The sequence below is a fragment of the Chrysemys picta genome, chromosome 3 (assembly GCF_011386835.1).
Source record: "Chrysemys picta bellii isolate R12L10 chromosome 3, ASM1138683v2, whole genome shotgun sequence".
Taxonomy (NCBI): Eukaryota; Metazoa; Chordata; order Testudines; family Emydidae; genus Chrysemys; species Chrysemys picta.
In genome coordinates this window covers 166,133,757-166,157,159 of record NC_088793.1, presented here as the reverse complement: position 1 = coordinate 166,157,159, position 23,403 = coordinate 166,133,757, and the positions used below count along the sequence as shown (strand labels likewise).

General features: G+C 40.3%; 1 protein-coding gene across 4 annotated transcripts in view; it reads right to left on the bottom strand.

The window, feature by feature from the left end:
* Positions 1 to 23,403, bottom strand: part of KCNK2 (potassium two pore domain channel subfamily K member 2) — a 214,177-nt gene that overhangs the window by 13,901 nt on the left and 176,873 nt on the right. For all 4 annotated transcript variants that reach the window (XM_065589481.1, XM_065589482.1, XM_005288719.5 and 1 more), the window contains one exon: positions 17,809 to 17,948. In XM_065589481.1, coding sequence (XP_065445553.1) covers positions 17,809 to 17,948 — 140 coding nt within the window. The remainder of the gene's footprint in view (positions 1 to 17,808; positions 17,949 to 23,403) is intronic.

Genomic DNA, 23,403 nt, shown 5'->3' with positions numbered 1-23,403 from the left:
TATATGCTGAGAAGTTGGAAAGAATAATTTCCAGGCGCTGTCTAGCAGTAGAATAGTTCAATGTCTAAAATAATCTTTATGTGCTTACTCATATTTAAACTTTCTGAAAAAGAACTTAAGGGATAAAAGAATACAGCAACAATGAGTGGTTGTGTGTTTGAAACAGCAAGAGGCATGTTATATATTAAGTAAGATTCTAGAAGAGGGCAGCTATTGGTTGAACAGGCCATCTTCATTTCCACAATAAAGGGAAACATTAGCTAATAAGAGGAACATGAGCACAGGACAACTATTGAATGATTAAGATCATTTATTTATTTTTATTTTAAAAAACCAAAAGAGTAATCACTGAGAGATCTCAGATGAAAGAGATCTGGTCTGTGGTGATGAAGGTCACAAGTAGAGCTGGCTGGAATGTTTCAACTATTTTTTTTTTTTTTATGCATTTAGTGAAAAAAAGATTTGACAACACCAAAACATTTTGTGAATTCGGAATGATTTCACAAATTTGTTTTGGTTGAAAACAACTTCAGAAAATTCATTAGACTCAAAATAAAACTTTTTTGACTTTTCTATTTGCCAAAACTTTAGATCTGAAACATTTTTTTTTAAATTGACAGCAAACAAACATCCATTATTTGCACAGGTTCAAATCCTGACCCCTTGCAGGTGGTAGAGACCAATGATTAGCCACTGTAGCTACTGCTTACTACACCAATCATAACTAAGGCTCCCTGTTTGTCATGGAGGTCACGGAAGTCACAGATTCAGTGACTTTCTGTGACCTCCGTGACTTCTGCAGTAGCCTGGAGCAGCTGGCCTGGGAGCCACCTGAGCAGCTCAGGCAGCCCGTGGGCCAGTTGCACTGGCTGCTGCTGGGGCAGTCTCAGGCCCCCCCGCAACCCAGCAGCAGGAGTTGGGGGGGGCAGGGTTGGGGATTGGGGTGCAGGGCAGTGCTTACCTGGGAGGGTTCCCTGGAAGGGGGACAGGAATTCCCCTCCCTCAGCTCCTAACTCCACGTTCTGCCTCCGCTCACAGGCACCGCTCCCACAGCTCCCATTGGCTGTGGTTACCAGCCAATGGGAGCTGCAGAACTGGGGCTTGGGGCGGAGTGGAGACAGTATGTGGAGCTAGTAGCTGGAGTCCCCGCTTCCCAGGACAGGGAAGGGAACCTTCCCCAGCTCCGCCAACCCTCCGCTCCCAAGTACCCGTGGCGCCCCCCAGGTCCACAACTCCCTCCCCCGAGCACCTGAGGCATTTCCTCAGTCATGCCCCCCCCCCAGCATCCGAGTCTCCACCCCCCGAGCACCCACAGTGCTTCCACAGGGCGCACACCACCTTAGCACCTGCGCTCCCCCAGCACCCGCCGCTCTCCCCGTTGCCCCCCCAGCACCTGTGGCACCCCTAGGGCCGCCTCCCCAAAGCCCCACCCAAGTTTTAGTCAGGGGTATATAGTAAAAGTCATGGACAGGACACGGGCTGTGAATTTTTGTTTACTGCCCGTGACCTGTCCATGACTTTTACTAAAAATATCCTTGACTAAAACGTAGCCTCAGTCATAACCACCTTGCTGTTACCTTGTGGTCTCCCCTTCTGTTTGCTGTATAAACCAGCCATCTTGCTTTATATTTAGAAATAATAAGTGAAGCAGGGACAGTCTTTTCATTATACAGATATACAGCACTTAGCACAATGGGTCCTCATAGCTGATTGGGGCCTCTAGGCACTACCACAATACAAATATTAAACAACATCATCATCACCACCACCACAACAGGCCTGATTCTGGTTCCTGGCTCTGTCTCTTTTGTGCTCCAGCATTTCTAGGGGATGGAGAGAGCTGGTCCATACCACCCACCTTTTCCTTCCCTTCACCCAGATGGAGTGGGCCATTCCTGCATGGGCCAGGATCATGAGATGGCCAGAGACAGTGCTCTCCAATGATCACTGATGTCTAGGGGACTGTTCTAGTCAGCATAAGTTAGAGTAGCCCTTAGGCTGCTCTAAGGTATACTGGGACCTGCTTTGGCCTCTGGTCAGGATGAGGATGAAAAGAGTGGAAAAATAGCTTAGAATCATCTTGCCGTCTATTCTAGGTCATGCACCAGGCACAACTCAGCTGTTCTAGGGCTCAGTAGACTACGAGCCCTAGGAGTGTCCCTGAACTAGAAGAACAGACTTCTTCATCTTTATGTTATATGCACTTCATTGCATTTAGTAGCTATGTTCTCTTTGTGAAGGCTGCTCAGTACAGGAACAATGAATGGTGGACTGCACTAAGCATTTTATAATTAAAACCAGAATCTACAGCACTACAACCCACAATCAGGAAATATTGTTTTGAGAAGGAGGAGAGGCCAAATTCCACTCAGAATCAATTCAGACAGTTCTCCACTAATGGTTAATGATAAAATACTCTTGCTCACTTGGCTAATTGCTACTCTTTTTGAATCTCTCATTAATAAAAAATCTCTTTTCCACTGATCCCATTGGCATTGTCTGACCTATTTGGTATATGGAGATGGACACTATCATCGAGTATGAAAATTACTACTTCAGGGACATGTGCAAAAGAGACAAAATATCCACTCTCATCATTAAAAAAAAATTCCATTGCAAATTTCTTCCATGATATGAAATTTAACAGCTAAGTGGAGTAGATTTAGAAAGCTTTCAAAGTGCATGGCACCATAATGCAATAGCCATCCAGTTAATACTTTTCATTCATAACAGCACACAAAATGTATGAGAGAGGAACTATATCTCAAATAGATTTTTTTAAAATGCAGTTGTTGGATTAGTACGTCTGAGCAAAGGCATCTTGATGTATTTTCCTGCCAGAACCATTTATGAGTTTAGCAGTGCTTTGGGCCTCTCTAACATCTGATTCAAATATAAACACCTAGAAACTATTGCCTTTCTGAATGCAGCACTTCTCTATAAAACACACCTCACCCAGTATCCTGGATTGACTGAACAGACTCTTGGATGTGCCAGCTACAGTAACGCACACGCCTACTCAAGATGCAAAAACATTCAACAAAGGCTCTCATTCTTTCACAAAATAATACCTATAATTCATAACTATAAAGAGATAAGGGATTTATTAAATAAAACTGACCTGTTTTCCCCTTTTCCTCTCATAATCATCTATTCCTCATTCTAAAAGAAGAACATGTTATCAAAAGCTGTGCACTTTCCAATTGTTACATTTTGAGAGAGAAAGTCAAGCTGGGCTAAACTCATCACTGGTGTAACTGCACTGACATGAACATTTACAGTAGTAATGAATTTGGCCCATTGTACAGCACTGTGCAATTGGAAAATATTTAGGAGTCATTCAGCAAAGAATACCTCTGCACCTCCTTTCAGTTTTTTCATAGGTCTCCTAAAATTTAAATATGTGACATCTATGTCATAACATCATCCATTTGTATTCCAGTGGTATCCAGAGGCCCCAGATGAGATTATGCCCCATAGTGCTAGATGCTTTACATACACATAGTAATAGACATCACAGTCCATATGCACAAAAGGTAGAATTTCCTATTTTTTGAGTGTTTTACTTTGCAACCATTTCATATAGTTTTTTGTTCATTATATCTTTTCACACACCAAAGTTAATGCAAGATTCCTCACTGTAGTACATTTTCCACTCATACCTAATCCAGTTATACCATTACTGAAGTATAGGGGTTCTCACCACTCCCTAGAGAAGTTTACTCCACAGACTAATTATCCTTGTAATTAGGAAATCTTCTCTGATATTCAGCTTAAATTTACCCCTTTGTTCACCTTTCACTCCAACTTATTTTTGCAGAGCTGTCAAGTTTTGTCCAGTTCCATTTGTGAAACTTTATGCAAATTATTTGCAAAGATACAAATTATCTCACTGCATAATTTACATATTTGCAAGTAATTTGTATATAACCATAACCTTCAATTTACCTAAAGCTGCACAAAAGTTGGTAGCTGTGAGGCAGTTAGATGCTGAAGGAAGCCTTAGGAATACAATACCTACACTTATTGTTCTTAGATGTATGATCTTTTATTTTACTTTATTAAAAACACCCATTCAAATGACCCCAGCTTACCCAGTATCCATATTGCTTTGTAGAACTGACCTGACCTTATATATATTTACCATTTCACCAATTGTTTTCGTCATCTGAAAACTTTACCATCAATGATTTTATATTTTCTTGCAGATAATTGAAAATGCTGTATAACAGGTGATATTTTTTTGAAAAGAGTCCCAGCCTTTCCATTATTTCAGAAACAAATATAGCGTAATATACTACTTAAGATTAACATTTTTTGTCCTTGTAACATACTACATACTTATGTAAATATACTCCCAGTGACAAATTGCTTTTATTCATAGATTCCAAGGCTAGAAGGGACGATTGTGATCATCTAGCCCGATCTCCTGTATAATACAGGACATAGAATTTCCCCAAAAATTCCTAGAGCATATCTATTAGAAAAACATCCAATCTTGATTTAGAATTTGTCACAGATGGAGAATTCCAATAGTTAATTACCCTCACTGTCAAAAATGTATGCCTTATTTCCAGTCTGAATTTGTCTAGCTTCAACTTCCAAGCATTGGATCTCATTAAATCTTTGTCTTCTGGACTGAAAAGCCCATAATTAAATGTTTGCTCCCCATGTAGATATTAAGACAGTAATCGAGTCACCACTTAATCTTCTCTTTGTTAAGCTAAATAGATTGAGCTTTTAGACTCTGTTACTATAAGGCATGTTTTCCAGCCCTTTAATTATTCTTGTGGCTCTTCTCAAAACCCTCTCCAGTTTATCAACATCCTTCTTGAACTGTGGGCACCAGAACTGAACACAATATTCCAGCAGCAGTCACACCACTGCCTAATGCAGAGGTAAAATAACCTCTCTACTCCTATTCGAGATTCCGGTTTATGCATCCCAGGATCACATTAGCTCTTTTGGCTAAAACATCACATTGGGAGCTCATGTTCAGCTGATTATGCACCAAAACACCCAAATCTTTTTTAGAGTCACTTCTTCCCAGGATAGAGTCCCCCATTCTGTACGGATGGCCTACATTCTTTATTCCTAGATGCATACATTTACAGTTAGCCATAGTAAAATGCGTATTGTTTGCTTGCGCCCAGTTTACCAAGAAGTTCAGATTTGTCTGGATCAGGCTACCTATGCTCTGCATTATTTACCATTCTCCCACTTTTTGTGTCATCTGTAAACTTTATCAGCAATGATTTTATGTTTCCCTCCAAAAAAATGTTAAATGGCATAGAGCCAAGAACCGATCCCTGCAGGATCTTACCAGAAACATACCTGCTTGATGACGATTCCCGCTTGACAATTACAATTTGGAGACCTATCTGATAGCCAATTTTTAACCCATTTAATGTGTACCATGTTCATTTTATAATCAAAGTGTCATGTGGTAGCAAGTCAAATGCATTATAGAAGCCAAAGTATGACATAAATGCTATTACCTTTATTAACCAAACTTGTAAGCTCATCAACGAACAATATTGTTAATTTGACAGGATATATTTTTCATACATCCATGTTGATTTGCATTAATTACATTAATAGAATCATAGAAGATTAGGGTTGGAAGAGATCTCAGGAGGTCATCTAATCCAACCCCCTGGTCAAATCAGGACCAACACCAACTAAATCATCCCAGTCAGGGCTTTATGAAGCCGGACCTTAAAAACCTCTAAGGATGGAGATTCCACCACCTCCCTAGGTAACCCATTCCAGTGCTTCACCACCCTCCTAGTGAAATAGTTTTTCCTAATATCCAACCTAGACTTCTCCCACTGCAACTTGAGACCATTGCTCCTTGTTCTGACATCTGCCACCACTGAGAACAGCCGAGCTCCATCCTCTTTGGAACCCCCCTTCAGGTAGGGGAACGCTGCTATCAAATCCCCCCTCACTCTTCTCTTCTGCAGACTAAATAAGCCCAGTTCCCTCAGTCTCTCCTCATCAGTCATGAGGACATTAACCTCTGTGACAAAGTTCCTCCTCTGCCGTGGTGGGTCCCGCGCTTTCTGGTGGATTTGCTTGCTCAGAGGTTCACGGCAGCCCTCAGTTTGGTCACTTTTGCCACTGGCTCAAACCTGCCGTTCACTCAGCTAACCTGGCCAGCATGTGGGAAAGGGAGGAGAACAATCCCCACAGTCTCAGTTGTCCCCCCTAGTGGGTCGGGGTCAGGCCAGAGACCTTCCCCTCTGATATGACTCTCAGTCCAGCTCAACTCCTCCTGTGTCAAATAGTGGGTCAGGGGGATGGGGGGAAACCGGGCCCACCCTCTACTCCGGTTTCCATCCCAGGCCCTGTGGATTGCAGCTGTCTACAATGTCTCCTGCAACAGCTGTGTGACAACAACAACTCCCTGGGCCACTTCCCCATGATCTCCCCCCAGCACCTTTTTTATCCTCACCACAGAACCTTTCTCCTGATGCCATATAGCATTTGTACTCCTCAGTCCTCCAGCAGAACGGCCTCTCACTCTCAGCTCCTTGCGCACCCTTCACTGACTGAAGGGAGGTCTTTTTTAACCAGGTGCTCTGATTAGCCCACCTGCATTAATTGGTTCTAGTGGCTTCCTAATTGGCTCCAGATGTCCTAATTAGCCTGGGAAAAGTGACCTGCTTAATCTGGGGCTAATGTATCTACCTTCCACCACTCTCCGGTGGCCATCAGGCCTGACCCTGTCACACATCCTTTAATTCTTTACTAGTTGAGCCACATATCAGCATCTTGTAACTTTTAACATTTATTATAGATGGAGCTAGACATGTTTGATGATGCAGTAGTCTTTTCTGGCGTGGCGTCTACACTGGGAAGTAGACTTACATGACACATTGTCAATTTTCTCCATCAAACAGCAGCTGGACACGACTATTCACAAGCTACTCTAAAATCCCTCACTTAAATTTAACTATTAAAACGTTTATTTTTAAAAATACCCCAAACTTGCTTTACATTGCTGAAATTCTATTTACAACAAACTGATGAGAGATTTAGAGTTTTCCTGCAAATTACCACAGTCTAGGTTTTTTTTGTCCAGCCAATACCGCCCACAACAAAGTACATTTTACCTGCTCCCTCTATTATGGCAGTGGGTCCTGTGGGACCCTAGTCGCACTGCAGGGCTCTACCTACAAGTATAATAATTTCCCCCTCAAATTTCAAAGCAAAGTGAAGTCATTATTTTTCATTGCTGAAGTTCCAGATCTAGTCTTTAAAGGCCTTATCCAACTACGTTCAAGTCAGTGGAAATTATCCCATCAACTTGAACAGGACCAGCATCAGAGCCTGAGGCTGCGATTTTCAAAGGAGCCTAAGGGAACTAGGCACTCACCTTCCATTGAATTTCAATGGGATTTGAGCTTCTAAGTCCCTTAGGCTCCTGTGAAAATCCCAGCCTAAATTATTAAGATACTTGACTTGGGCATGTATTCTCACAATTTAAGAGCAGCAGCACTCAGAAGTCAAGAGAAATCCTACAAGGGAGAACTCCTGCTGAAATCTTACCTTTCAAGGGAATATATAGTCAAAAGACCAAATCAGAGTTCAGAGTAATCAAAGTCTAGAGAATAATGAAGAGGAGGAAGTTTGAGGAAAGCTAGTAGTGTCAAAGCTGAACTTCAGAGAGGCAGATCACCTACTTAAGATTAGTGTGCACAGCATGTTCCCCTGCCTTTCTGACTGCTAGTGTATCTTGCTGTATGAATTGATTCTAGCAACAGATCTATCCTCCAAAAACTCCCACCTTTGTCTCTGCTTGTCTTTCACTTCCCACCCCATTAGATACATTTCAAACTCTCAAGTGTGCTAATTTCGATTTAGGGTCATCTGAACTCTGACAGGCATGTTGGTTATCATCCTTTTAACATTAAAAACATCGAGATATTACTGAGTACCCCCCATAATTAAAAATCTTCAGCAATGCAATGGTATGTCATCAAAATAATTCTATTTTAAAAATATAAACAATTCATTTAAAAAAATCAAAGGAAGTGTAACAACAGTGGGGCCGTGTAGTTTTTCAACACAACACCACTTATTCCTGACAGACTTACCTGTGGGATCTCAAAAATGGCATTATGAATGTTATTTCTATTGGGACAATAAAATGTATTATTACCTCCATACCTTCTGTAAATTCCTTTATAAGCAAAATATAGCTACATTAGCAAAGGCAGAAAAGGGCCCATAGGACTGTAGAATTTAGACAAGATTAATTATCAACAAGACTATCTCCTAAATCCCAATTAAGGACAGATACACTACTCTTGATTTTAGCAAAAAAAAACCCCAAGCAACAGGAATAGAGGTATGTGGATTATTATGGCAATATATGAAAGCAGATATCAAAGACATATAATAAAACATGGTTGATTTGCACAGGGGCTGGGGAGGAGGGCAGGAGGGGATGGGTGCTTTACAACTGGGGCTGGACTGGTCCCTGGAGCAACTTAGAACATCCTGAGGGCTGCTCTCAGTTGCCTGGGCTGGTATTGGCGTTCAGAAGGCTATTCTCCCAGTTGGAGATGACCACAGTGGAATAGTATTGCAGCCATGCCTCCTCCCCCTATGCCTAAAGCCAGTAGTGGGGAGGAGGCAGTAATTTCTCTGTGCTGGGAAAATCCACAAATGACTTGTTAAAGCTGGTGTTCGGACTTCTTTGTGCTGCCATACCAGATTACAGCAGATTGAACAGGGATCCAGGATCTATTCCACTGGTGTAGTTTAAAGAACACTTATCCTTAATGAGTTAACGTACTTAATAATAGGGCTAATCTGCTCCTGATTCTCACCATGTCAGGAATTTTGCTATTGATCAGTGGGAACAGGGGCAAAGCTAATAGAATCTTCTGCTTTAGAAAGGCAGGCCTGTAGCCCTTGAACTATAAGAAAAAAACACATGGTTAGCTGTTAATACTATTAAGACTTATACCCTCCTTGTAAACCAGATAATATAAGGCTCTGCTTTGGCTAGCTAACACTCCCTACCAAACCTTACAGAACTGCATTAATAAGGAAATGCTATGTCTGCCCATATCAACTAATTTACAGTCAGTTCCACTTTTCTTAGTAAAGGGTCATGACAAATCTACCATAAAATCTGGGCAATTTGCTGGCCTTATTGCTGTATTTGTAATATGTTTATAGCTGTGTAACTCTACCAACATTAGGAACCCAGGATTGTCATCAGCTACCGCAGCTTGGTTGAATAAAACATGCTGCAGCAGCAAAATTTCTTTTAACCAATATTTATCTCATCAGTTTTTAGCTCTTTTCAAATGTTCTCTCAGACATTGTGGCAAATTAATGGAGTCATACTGTAGTTTTGTTGAATCATACAGCCAACATTAGTGCCTTTCAGCAAATACTGAAGCTGCATTTCTTCAATACTAATAGAATATCATTCATCTACATTTAACTTCTGGAGGGCATGTCTTCATTTTTACACGGAGCTGGTGAGCTGCCTGCTACAGTATTTATCAAATAGATTTTCTGAAACCTCTGGTTCTGTGTCTGTATCTGGAGAGAGTTCAAGTGACTGCATGCTTGAATATATTTTTAAAAATATATTCTTAATATTATATTTCTTGTATAAATTGTTCAAACAACAAAGGAGGAAAAAAAGGAAAATATGCACACAATTCTTTTCTGATAGAAAATTTAATAATTTATGCAGGCAATACTATTATTCCTTTTCCAAAGGGTCCATAAAGTTTCTTCATAGGTTTTTAAAATACGTCAGAATTATTCTGCAATCCGTCTATCATTCCGTCAGAACCTGCTGCCTGTTTAAATGCAATTCAGTTTCTGTAGCGGGACAGATACTCTTCCAATGATACAATTGGTTTTGCCATTATGAAAGCTTAATGTAGACACTTCTTCCAATAAGTAAGGATAGGTAAGATTAATGTTGTTCACAATACTGCACAGAAGGCTGGGGTAGCTTATTATTATGATTGGCCCATATCCTGCAATCCTTTCTAACTCAAAGTTCTCCTTGACTTCAATGGGATCTTTCCCTGATATGGCTGGTTGGGCCCATCATTTTAAAGTCACTTATTATAAATGTATATTGTGTTTAATTAATAGAGCCAGACAAAATGTCATAAAGAATTTACAAGCCAAGTTATCAGAGACAAACAAATGAGACTGGACTATAGTTCAGGTGAGGGAAGCTCTGGGGATTATTGATGATGAGAAGGTGGTAGGAAGAGTTACTGGAAAAAAACAGTGGATTGCAAAAGCTAGTTTGCATATGAGAACAGTGAGGCAAGCAGTATGAGTGAAGGTGTAAAGCAGAGAGTGGGCGAAGGAGACAAAAGGAGAGAGGATTGAGAAGGCAGAAGGAGCAAGTGGAGGAGTATTGGGGAATGAAAGCAGAAAGGTAGGCATAGCTTGTATTTTGACATCTAATATAGCTTTAACCTGTCTCATAATCCATCAGTTACGCATGGTTCTACTACCCATGATATACTAATGCTTTTCAATTTCTACTTCACACCTTCAGTAAATCCCTATTGTCCTTAATTTTAAGCAGAATATTTTAACGGAGTCCAATATAGTCCACTAAATAGATTGAATTATTTCAGTTTTAGCCATGCATCATTTATGGCATTATGGATTTTATACTAAACTCTCTCTCTCTCTCTCTCATTGGAATTCATCAATTTCATTTTTCTGGATTACAACATAATGAGCAATTCCTCCAGAGTCGGAAAGAGAATCAAAAGTCCCTGATGTGTAGTAAATCATCATGCTGCTATTTAGAACTTTCTATTGCAGTCATCATTGTGGCATCTGAGTTCCAATCAGGGACCTCCACCAGAACCTACACAGTGAAAACCAGAACAGACCATGGGTGAACTCTGGCTTCCTCGGGTGCAGAACCTTGTGGGGAGGCCAGGATGACAGAAAGTCAACTGGTGACAGGTTTCAGAGTGGTAGCCGTGTTAGTCTGTATCAGCAAAAACAACGAGGAGTACTTGTGGCACCTTAGAGACTAACAAATTTATTTTGGCATAAGCTTTCGTGGGCTAAAACCCACTTCATCAGATGCATGGAGTGGAAAAAAAACAGTAGGCAGGTATATATACACAATACATGAAAAGATGGGAGTTGCCTTACCACGTGGGGGGTCAGTGCTAACGAGAATTCAATTAAAGTGGACTATTCTCAAGAGTAGAATACTGTCAAGTGGGTTTTCCCAACAACAAAAGGGAAAGGAGAACAAAGGAGCACCCATTTAGCACAAAATCAAGATGTAAGGAATACAATTTTAATCAAGGAATCATAGAATCACAGAATATCAGGGTTGGAAGAGACCTCAGTAGGTCATCTAGTCCAACCCCCTGCTCAAAGCAGGACCAATCCCTAACTAAATCATTCAAACCAGGGGACTTGAAGAGAAGAAATTCTTAAATTGACTGTGCATCAATGCTAGGAGCCCAGATAATAAACAAGATGGAACAGAATTGCTCATTTATGAGTATGAATTTGACCAAGTTGATATTACTGAAACCTGGTTTGAAGTTTCACATGATTGGAATCTTAAAATCCTTGGTTATAACTTATTTAGGAAGGTATGAGTTGGCAAAAAGGGAGGGGGAATGGCACGCTGATCCTGAATCCTTATGGATTAACGTTCTAACAGATAAAGCACAAAATGGAATACTAATTGCTGTCTAAATGACATTAGAGAATGACTGCCTCATTACACATCTATCTACAAAGTGTAGGGGTAAAAAATAGCATTATCATGGAGGACTTCAATCTGAGTGACATATGCAGGTGATCTCATGCTGCCAGTACTAAAACTTCCTTGGGATTTCTAAAAAAATTATAGACGACAAATTTCTCACTCAAAAAAAAGTTGCATCCAATATATGGGGAAATTCTATATTAGACCTCACATTGTCAGATAAAGAGGGACTTGATCTCAGACCTAAAAAAAAAAAAAAAAATTAGTGGTTGCTTTGGTGCAAGTGATCAAGACTGGATTACATTTGTAATGTGCACACATAATAAAGTCTAAACCAGTAGTATATTTACTTGGTGCTTTTAAAGGGCCAATTTCCCAAAGTTGAAAAATATTCTGAGCCAAATCAGCTGGAAAAAACAATTTAAATGGAAAAATGTGAATAATAATAATAATTGGGAATTGTTTAAGAATATTTTACTGAAAAAGATTTGGGAACCATAGAGGAACCAAAGAGAAACCAGAGAGGAAAATCAGCTGAACATGAACTTCCGGTGCAACGCTGTGGCCAAAAGGACTAATTCAATCCTTGGATGTATAAACAGGGATATCAAGTAGGAGTATATTACCGCTATATATGGCAGTAGTGCAATCTACTGGAGTACTGTGTCCAGTTTTGGTGTCCACATTTCAAGAAAGATGTTGAAAAGGGTTCAGAGAAGAGCTAGGATAATGATTAAAGGATTAGAAAACGTGGCTTATAACGAAAGGTTCAAGGAGCTCAGTCTGGTTATCTTATCAAAGACCTGATCACAGTCTGCAAGTACCAACTTGGGGAACAGGAATCTGATAATGAGGATTCTCCTGTCTAGGAGGTATAACAAGAACCAACAGCTGGAAGTTGAAGCTAGACAATTTCAGACGGGAATGGCATGTACGTTTTTGGAAGTGAGAATGATTAATTATTGGAATATCTTATTAAGGGTTGCAGTGGAGTCTCCATCCCTGGAAATTTTAAAATAAAGATTGGATGTTTTTCTAAAAGACATTCTCTAGCTCAGGGGTCGGCAACGTTTGGTACATGGCTCGCCATGGTAAGCACCCTGGCGGGCCGGGCCAGTTTATTTACCTGCTGACGCGGCAGGTTCAGCCGATCACGGCTCCCACTGGCTGCGGTTCGCCGTCCCGGGCCAATGGGGGCGTTGGGAAGCCGTGGCCAGCACATCCCTCGCCCGCACCGCTTCCCGCCGCCCCCATTGGTCTGCGACGGCGAACCGTGGCGAGTGGGGGCCGCGATCGGCCGAACCTGCCACATCAGCAGGTAAATAAACTGGCCCGGCCCGCTAGGGTGCTTATCCTGGCAAGCCGCGAGCCAAACGTTGCCGACCCCTGCTCTAGCTCAAGCACAGCTATTGGATTCAAAACAGGAATTAATATAGGGAAATCTTATGGCTTGTGTTAGACAGGAGATTAGTCAGGTGATCATAATGGTCCCTTCTGGCCTTAAAAATCTATGAACTTCTTCATCATGAGGTCCTCAGACAGTCGAAAAGTCAGCCTCAAAATGATACTAATGGAGTAGCATGTTTGACCTAGTAAAGTCACTTGTAGAGTGAACTCTTTGCACAAGAGGGCAAGGAACCATCCTGTATGATTGGAGAAAACACTAAATGAGGTAATACGGTTTTTCAAGTTTAGCTTTTACGATTTATCAACATAGAAAAAGCTTCTTCCAGACAAGACTTACAGCATAATACCATATACTTTTATATAACTTCCTTTACACAAAGTGCACAAGAGTAGAATAGAAAAATAGTGTTTTAATATTTTCTTAGAATAGCACAAAAATGGGCCAAAACTCAGTCTGCTCAAGCTGATTTCTGTTACTTCTGAAACCTTAACAGCTATGGCTACAACACTCTCTGTTGTGAGTACTCACAGACATGCTTGAGCAATGAGATAAAGAAGCACACAGTGAGTCTTTGCTTCTCAACACAATGAAAATTTCAGTACCTGAGGGATGCAATTACTTGAGCAAATAGTGCCAGCTATTCTATGGCTGTATTTATTCTGACCTTTAAAAAAAAAAACAGAGAGAGAGAGAGAGAGAGAGAGAGAGAGAGAGAAGTGTATCACAATATTCTGTACCCCTGCATTAGCTAAGGGAACATGAATATATACATATATCTGAAGAATGAAATGTTCCTTTCTGTAGCCACAATGAATATGCTTGTTGAGGCTACAAAAGAGAAAAGGGAGAGGAAAGGGAATAGGGTATGCATTTTTGGTGCTTGAGGGAAATATGTTTGGCACTGTAGAGTGCTGCATCACCTGGGAAGTATCATTTTACTTAATATGCAATAGGGGAATGAATTTAAAAGCATCCAAACTTGTATTTGTTTAAATATTACCCAGAATTGAGTTTGGACTCAAATGCCTACAGTGCATAGTTAAAATCAACACGCGAAGTTTTAAAAAAATCCCAAGTCCAATTAATAAAAATAAATCGTAATGTATGAGACAGTAGTACACAGAGGCCTCAATCAAAATTAGGGCTCTATTTTGCTAGGTGCTGTACAAACATTTGGTACCGATAGTGCCTCACCCAAAGAGCTCACAATGTAAGGCTACATCTATACTTGGAGCAGGGGGTGCGATTCCCAGCTCATGTAGACGTACCAGTTCTATCTCTGCTCGAGCTAGTGTGCTAAAAATAATAGCATAGCTGGAATAGCATGGGCGGCAGCTCGGGCTAGCCATCCTGAGTATGTACCCACCCAGACCCTCTGGGCATGTACTTGGGCAGCTAGCCAGAGGTGCCTCCGATGCCACCGCATTGACAGTGTTATTTTTAGCATGGCAGCTCAAAGAGAGCGAATGCGGATATGTCTACGCAAGCTGGGAATCACATCTCCAGCTTCAAGTGTAGACATAGCTTAATAGAGAAACAAAAGGGTATATGAAAGGAAGCTTTATTATCGCTGTTCTACAGATGGGAAACTGAAGCACAGAGAGATTAAGGACCAGGTTCTCATTTATACTCTCCAATGAGAAGTTAATGTGAATGAGAATCAGTTTTACGTGACTTGCACAAGGGGACATAGGAAATCCATGGCAGACAAAGGAACCTAACCTAGAATCCCAAGCCAGTGCATCAACCACAACACCATAATGTTCCAAAAATATTAAATTAAGTCCTTAAAGTTTCACAGAATTCAAAGCATGTTCATTGAAACCAATAGATATGGTAAACGTTAATTTCTGGAGAGCTTTCAAAAGTGTAAATGGGATTTAGGAGCACTAGTTCTGTTGACTTACAATGGGACTTCTGCCCCTAGGCAAGGCCTCTTAGGCACTTCTGAAACTCTCTCCCTTAGTGATGAAGTGCCCATCTCCACACAGAGTATCTGGGATACTCAACAAGCTTTAGAGAGAACGTAAACAAAACGTGGATACATGCCCACAGAGATCAGCTTGTTTCTTTCAGAAAACTGGATGAAAGAAAATAGTCCAAAAATAATAGATGATGAAGGAAAAGGAGATCTAATTGGTAAAGATGCACTGACATGAACAGAAAGGCCTTGCTCTAAACCCTGAAGAGAGCTTTCCTGAACTAAGAAGGCCCTGTAAATGAAAGATTCAGATGGAATATCAGGAGTACAAGAATGACCTAGCTGACTGCAATTGCCTCAGTGTAACAGAGAGAGAGAGAGAGAGGTTTTTTGTCAAATGTGTCAGGCTCAGATTCATGGGCGGTGCAGATAAAAGGTCAGGGGAGGCAAAAGTCCAGCCAGGCAGGGGGGAAATGCCGTGGCTGTGGCGCAGGTCACCCCTCCGGAAGCGTGCCAGCCCACCACCACCTCTGGAGTGCCGGAAGCAAAGCTCGATACAAGGGGGTGGAACAGCACCTGGACCATGGCCACGCCCACGCTCTGCCTCACCCCAGCACCACCTCTTTCCCCGAAGCCCTCCCCACACCCACACTCCTCCCTGCCTTTTCCCCCGAGGCTCCACCCTTGGTCCGCCTCTTCCCGCCCCTGCTCTGCTTCATCCCCCATGGCCTCCCCCTGCCTGCCCCCCTCTGCCCCCTCTCTTCCGTCGCTCACCTAAGGCAGGAAAAAGTGATGGAGCCATGACCCCATCGTGGTCCCTGCCGTTCCGGGAAGGGGACCAAGAGAAACAAGTGGCGGGGGCCTGGGGAGAAGGGGCGGAGAGGAGTGAGTGGTAGGCGGGGTCTCAGGGGAGGCCAGAGGTGGAGCCAGGGTGGGAATTTGGGAGGGGGAAAAGAGGCTGAGTTGGAGCGGGGCCATGGTCCAGGTGCCAGTGGCCCAACCCACTTCTAGGGAACTTCTGGCGCTCGCATGTGAGCCTCCCCAAATGGAAGACTCATGCACTCCCTATGCTCAGATTACTAAGGCTGTAACAGCAAAATTTGAAGTAATCTGTTTATTTACTGGTTTCAAAGTCGCAGCCGTGTTAGTCTGTATCCGCAAAAAGAACAGGAGTACTTGTGGCACCTTAGAGACTAACAAATTTATTTCAGCATAAGGTTTCGTGGGCTACAGCTCACTTCTTCAGATGCATAGAGTGGAATACAATCTGTATGTATAAATATCTTCTGTTTGTGTGTTCCACTCTATGCATCTGAAGAAGTGAGCTGTAGCCCACAAAAGCTTATGCTGAAATAAATTTGTTAGTCTCTAAGGTGCCACAAGTACTCCTGTTCTTTTTGTTTATTTACTAGCAGCCAGTGCTGAGTGGGCATCATAGATTCCTTCACCACTTTTCCAGAGAGCAGGGTTCCAAACCTGCAAACGGTTAAACATGTTGTGCATGCAAGTAATCACATGTGTAGTGTCATTGACATCAGATGGAATACTCATATGAGTAAAGTTACAAATATCCTTAGAGGGTTTGCAGGAATAGGGCCAAGATGAGCAGCTATCTTCTTTAACTACTGCAGAACTAATATACATATTGTCTTCTAAGAGAGGACGTTAGATTAATACCCTTTCACTAATTAGATGCCAATTCTTTTCTCAGAATAAGTGACTATGAATTCACACTAAAAATGCACTCATATCAACCCTTCGCAATCAGCTACATGAATGATACCACTAAACATAAGCAACACAACACAGCGCTAGATATAGAAGAGCAGTTCACCTTGTATCTCCACTGAAAACAATGATTCCTTGTATTGTCTTTGATTACTGCAGATGAATTATTTGTAGATGACGTGAACCTAGATCACATGGAATGAATATCTTGCTTTTGAACAAAATATTTTTTCTTAATTTATGTTTAAAGCTTTTTAATCAAGCCTGTTCTCATTAGCCATAACCAAAAGAGGTTTTACTTATCCCAAAATGTTTACTGAAACTAAGCCATTTGGCTAACTGATTACATTTTAATTAAACTACTTTATCATCATTGGAATGATAGAAACACATTTACATGAAAAAGCACATTTGAACTTAAACCAACACATCTGACTTGTGAATTAATGTGTATGTAACTGAATGAGACTATTGTAAAACACCTCTGGGCATGCCTTAGGTGCAGTGCACTGTATGACAAGTAACATAAGACAAATTAATGTATCGCTAAAACAAGTCCAGGAGTCTCTTTCTGCTTAATATGGCTATGTAGTGGTACATTTGATTCTTTTGCTTTACATATCTGTATCATATAGCAAAAAATCATAGGAAAATATTATTTCTCCAAACACTGAGCGCAGGGCTGAACTATCAAAAATAGTTCCTATAAAAAGAGACATTTCCTTCCAGCAAGATAGGTGTACTTTTGTATTGCACACATTTTCCTTTAATTGATATCTATGTTTACTTGAGTTTATAAGTAGTGTCATAAAATCAATATATATTCAACCAAACTGGTACAAATGAATTGTACAATGACATCAGCTATTTCAGCCCATGCTGTACCTCATATATAGGCAACTTTGATTCATGCCCTAAAAGCAAACATTTACTATATGTTTTCCTGTCCTCTAATCCAAATACAAATGAAGAAGCAAATTGTTCTTACATGCAAGATGCTCTTACCTCTTCCTTTGTCTTTTTCGATATGACTCTTAGCCAGTCTCCAATCATGCTCAGGACAGCAGCAAAATAAGCAAGTCCTACAAGGATCCAAAACCATACCACTGGCTTGTAAAAATCAAGGTATTCAATGTCTGATCCCCCTGAAAGACAATAAAGTTAAAAATAAAGTGTGCTTCATATTGGTATACACAAAATTGTACTTGATGCTTTCCTTTTCTAAAACACTCATTTTTTAAAAATGTACATTTTTAAGGCTTTTAAAAAAATTCTTATTTTCCAACTGAGTTTTTCACATCTGTGCAAATAAGAATAGGCAATGAAATAAAAAGAAAATCACTGAACGAGACAATGGGCTAAATTCATCCCTGGAAGAAAAGCACTGAAATCCGTCGCATTACACAAAGGATAAGTGTCCCTCAATAACGGCTATCAGGTTATAATTATAAAAATGAGCCCACATAATTATGCTCAACAGCTGACAAACGTATTTATAAGCACTGCTGGTTCTTCCATACTTGCTCCAAACTCCTATGCTATGTAAGTATTAAGGGCTGATCCAAATTTAACGGAGGAGTAGGTAATATGTCAGGATCTGGATGGTGGGGTTGGGTGTTTGTGGAAGCAGTTAGAACTACACTGAATAGAGGTTTTTATCTGCCTAGCTACATTCATGGTCCCCATCACTTTAGTACCCTGAGCCCCTTACAAACATGAATGACTTTGTCCTCCCCACACTCCTGGGAAGCAGGAAATATTATCACCTCCGTTTTACAGATGAGGAAACCAAAGCACAGGGAGACTAACTAAACTGCTCATGATCACAGAGCAAATCTCTGGCACTGACAGAACCCAGATCTCTTTAATCCAAGTGCCAGGACCATCCATCTTCCCCTTTTTACTAAAAAGGAGAGAAAATCTGTGAAATGCCCATGGTGGGGCCATCATAAAGAATAGACATTCCAATTCCATAGGGGATTCAAGTTATGGTTACCACAGAGCTTTCACTCCACATTAAATAGTTTATATTTAATACCACATAGCACACTGAGCACTAAACCCCACACTAGCAATTCAGCCTGGCCATAATATGATAAAGCCCAATCTGGAGCCTCTGAGACTGCAGATTTGGCAGCAGCATCCAAACCAGCCAGGTTTATAAACTTGTGGTTGTTATTAGTCAATGAATCCACCAGTTACATGGAAATAACATACAGATTATGGAATTCTACTGATAATTACTTATTAGAGGGAAAGGCTTTTTAATGTATAGATTTAATGCTATATCTACAAATAATAAACTTTCATGTCAGTCAAAACTGCTGGGGTAAAGTATGGTGACCAGATGTCCTGATTTTATAGGGACAGTCCTGATATTTGGGGCTTTGTCTTATATAGGCGACTATTACCCCTCACCCCCGTCCAGATTTTTCAAACTTGCTGTCTGATCACCCTAGGGTAAACCCATGGATAACAAGATTTTTTATTTAATTGTTTATGAACTTCCAAAAATACAGGGAAATTCTGAATTCAGTAACATTCTGCAATTCCACTGATGGCACTGAAATGTAAAAAGAGGCTGCAAAGATATAAGAACATAAGAATATCCATACTGGTGAGATCAATGGTCCATCTAGCCCAGTATCCTACCGGTATTTTACAACAGTGGCCGGTGCCAGATGCTTCAGAAGGAAGGAACGGAACAGGGCAATTATCAAATGATCCATTCCTTGTCGTCCAGTCCCAGTTTCTAGCGGTCAGTGGTTTACTACCTGGTACATGGGATTGCATTCCTGACCATATTGGCTAATAGCCACTGATGAACCTGTCCTCCGTGAACTTACCTAATTCTTTTTTGAACCAAGTTATACTATTTGGCCTTTACAACATCTTTATGTTTTACCTTATTATATACTCAGACTAGTATCCTTATAAAACTGAGGTTTGAGTTGAAATTTATAATCAGCAACATAGGGAGGAAAATCTTATTATAGAATGTTGTAATTTAAGGACAAAAAATTCATTGCTGGGATAAGGTGGAAAAATATCACTTGCAAGTGTGAATTTAGCAGCCGCAAATAATGAGATATAAAATGTGCTTGCCTTGACAAGACAAATCTTAACTATAAGATCCACTATTGTGTTTAAAATGAAATTACAGCCATTAAAAATGATGAAAAGACATTACCAACTTTTTGTGTGCTTGCTCAAATGTGGTCCATTGGACAACGAGATAAATGGATGTGAATGAAGGTGGTAATTTGACACATTATTTGACAAGTTCCTAATATTAAAAAATGTTGGTCAAATGTTATCAAATTGCTTTCAAGACACAATGGAATCTTAAGCTACTAACTGAGTCAGCGTTACGTATTGATGAAAAAAATCAGATACAAAATCTTTTTCGTATGGACTGCAATTCCCCTTACTTGTGCAAAGAGATGGATCCTCAGAAGATGGTAACACTCATTTCTCCCAATTTAATGAGGATCTTATGTTGGTATGGCAGAATATTTTTCATATACACTTTTTATTTCTTGAGATAAAATACAAGATTTAAGGATTGCTTGTGATATGGGAGGAGTTTTTCTCATTTGTCTTAGAACACAAACATGCGGAAAAAAGAAGAACATGAGATTACTAAGGAGCTTGCTAGTCATGAGAGCAGCCTGGGAGGAGATCCCAGACTTCATTTTGCAGTATTTTTTGCTTCTCCATAGCGTATGCTATTCTTACATATATTTTATCATTATTTTAAAAGCAGAGGTGCTTTTAAAAAGTTTTAACACAAAAATGGTAGTATTTCTATCGTATTGAATTCTTATATACTTGTTAGTTTTTATACTGTGGAGTTTTGTTAACAAACAATTGGATCTGCGTTATGCACATTTTTATTTCTCCTCTTGTTAAAAAGGTGATCCATGAAGGGAAGATGCAAAATTCCAGCAAGTTAACTGTGTGATAAATATACTCAACAACCAGCCTAGGAGGGGCATTCAGCAAAATTTTCCTTTATAAGTGACTTTCTTCTTTTAGATCCCAGAATATTCACCCCATTGGAGCTGGCTCCCACTCCAAGCGATGGCTCTGCCACCAATAAACCTTGCTGGAGTCTAGAAATAGTCTATAGGAAATCAGGTACGTGTCTGTTTAAAATAAATTGCTTGGTCTTGCACATAAAGGAAAAACTATTTTAAATATGCAAAACCCCATATATATTTTAAAGCCCTCAGCACTTAGCTGACTTACTAAAAGCTGAGTCCATGCTACAACAAGCTTCTCTAGCAGCTGTAAAGTCACAAGCATGGTGCATGCTGCAGCATTATTTGAAGTGGGAGTCAGATAGTCCCTATAGAGATGGTTGTGTGGCACCAAGCCTGGAGCTAATATGCTAACTTCTTCTCTTCCTCTGGCTGTGGGAAGCATTCAGCACATAAGGTTAAACCTCATGGAGTTCTGTAATAAGGTTAACTAAGAATCTCATTAAATTAAATAGGTAAGAGAGTGGGATTCAAATCACTAATATAACTGTTCTGAAGTTAGAGTTAATGAGATTCATTAACTATTGAATTACAGTTCAGATGAATGAGTATGATAGCAAATGCATCCCCACTAAAATGTATGAGAGTAGCCAGCTAATGAATTTACCGGTTTATACTGTAAAAAGAAAAGAAAAAGAAAGGAGTTCAATATGTAACACATTTGCATTGACTTTTATGCAGCATAATCATTTATTCAACATTGTTATCTTTATTTTAAAAGCCAAAATGATCTATGTAGCAAGAAGCTGAACTCATTTGAACATGTTTTGCTTTGCAGAAACAGTACTGAGGGACAAAATTCTAGTTCTTTGCCCAGGCGGTTTGCGCAGCCTGGTTGCAGTTACTAATAATGACCATGGAGAAGAGCTGTGCCGCTCTACCCAGGGACATGGTCTGTTTGATCTGTGCACAGATCCATTGATCGCACCCCTTGCCTGCCCATAATCCTCCCACCATGGGGTGCTATAGAGGTCCACCACTGAGACCTCCTAACTAGTATGCAGGGGAGTGTGGAGTACACCAGGGGTCTGACCCAAAGCCCTGTGAAATCAATGGGAGTCTTCCCATTGACTCCAGTGGGCTTTAGATCAAGCTCCAGGACAGAGTCTACACTACTGCTGCCTCTCTGCACATCTTCCCCACAAATAAGTGATTTGGGACTTTCAATGGTTACCTAATACACCCTAGAACTGGGCCCAATCCAACAGACCTTACTGAGATAACAATCCCTTGAACTCCAATAGAAGTGTTGCCTTAGTAAAGACTTCCAGATTGGCTCCCCATTGCCTACTAAACTGAGAATGTTAAAAAAGCTACTTTTACAGAAATACAGTATATTTTCATATTGTTTAAGCAACCATTGAAACGAATAATTATTTCCGTAAAAGTAGCTTCTTCTTTTTTGTTTCAGACATTTAAATATATATATATATATATATATATATATAAATATAAAATATATATATATAAAAATAAGAGACAAGATAACCCCTCCAGTGTTGTAAGTTTCAGTATAAAGAGGTGGTTACTCTAAAGCTAACGCTTCAAATATTATTAGTACCACTATAAAGAATGCTCTTCTCCTGGCTCAGGTGAGCTGTACATTTGTGACAGCCAGCCAAAGCCTTTCAAGCAGATGCAGGATATGTGGCAGAAGCAGTCTAAAGTAACAGGGAACTAGGCCATTTGGGCTTTATAAACTGTAACTAGTACCTAAAGTATATAGGCAGCTACTGCAGAACATGAAGCACAATTGCAATATGCTCTCTCCAGTCTGATCTATTGAGGAGGTGTACAGCAACATTCCATACTAACTGAAGCTTCAAGTAGCCTTCATAGTTCACTCCAGGTAGAGCTTATTGAGCCAGTCTAGACTTGACGTGACAAAGAGTGGTTTATGTCAACACTGATGTAACCCCAGTTATAGTTATAAGAGCTTATCAGAAAGACCACATGCATCTTTTGTTCCTCAGCTTTGCAATCTATTTCTGCAGAGCCATATCCTATAGGGCAAGTAATATCACATAGTGGTGGAAGACAAACTGTGCTGCAGTGACTAATACACTTAGCATTCCAGCTTTACCAGGTTGTGTGAAGGAAAAACTGTCACTAGTATTGAACTTTGCTTTCAATTATAGGGCTAAATAATTTCATTGACTCCAGTACATTAGTGGAAACATTTAAGTCTCCATCTTAACGTTGTTAGGCCATTTCTGTGCCCTGCAGACAGTGGCAGGACTATCAATAATGCCAATATACTGAATCTAAGCACTGCAGAACACAGTAAGGAAAAGAACCAGTGAACTTTAAGGTGGAGGCAAGTAAAGAGGATATTCTGGAGTCAATTTTCGAAGTGGTGAGCAGGAGATATGCAGGCAAATCCTACCATTTATTAAACTGCACTGGTTGTGATGTGAGCTTACAAGTCAGGTCAAGTTTATTAATAATGACGCCGCCATAGGCCAAATGAGCCAAAACCTAAATATATTACAATAAACTAAATCCAGAATTTTAAAATCTATATAAAATAAATTTGAAAGAATATGAACTAATTAAA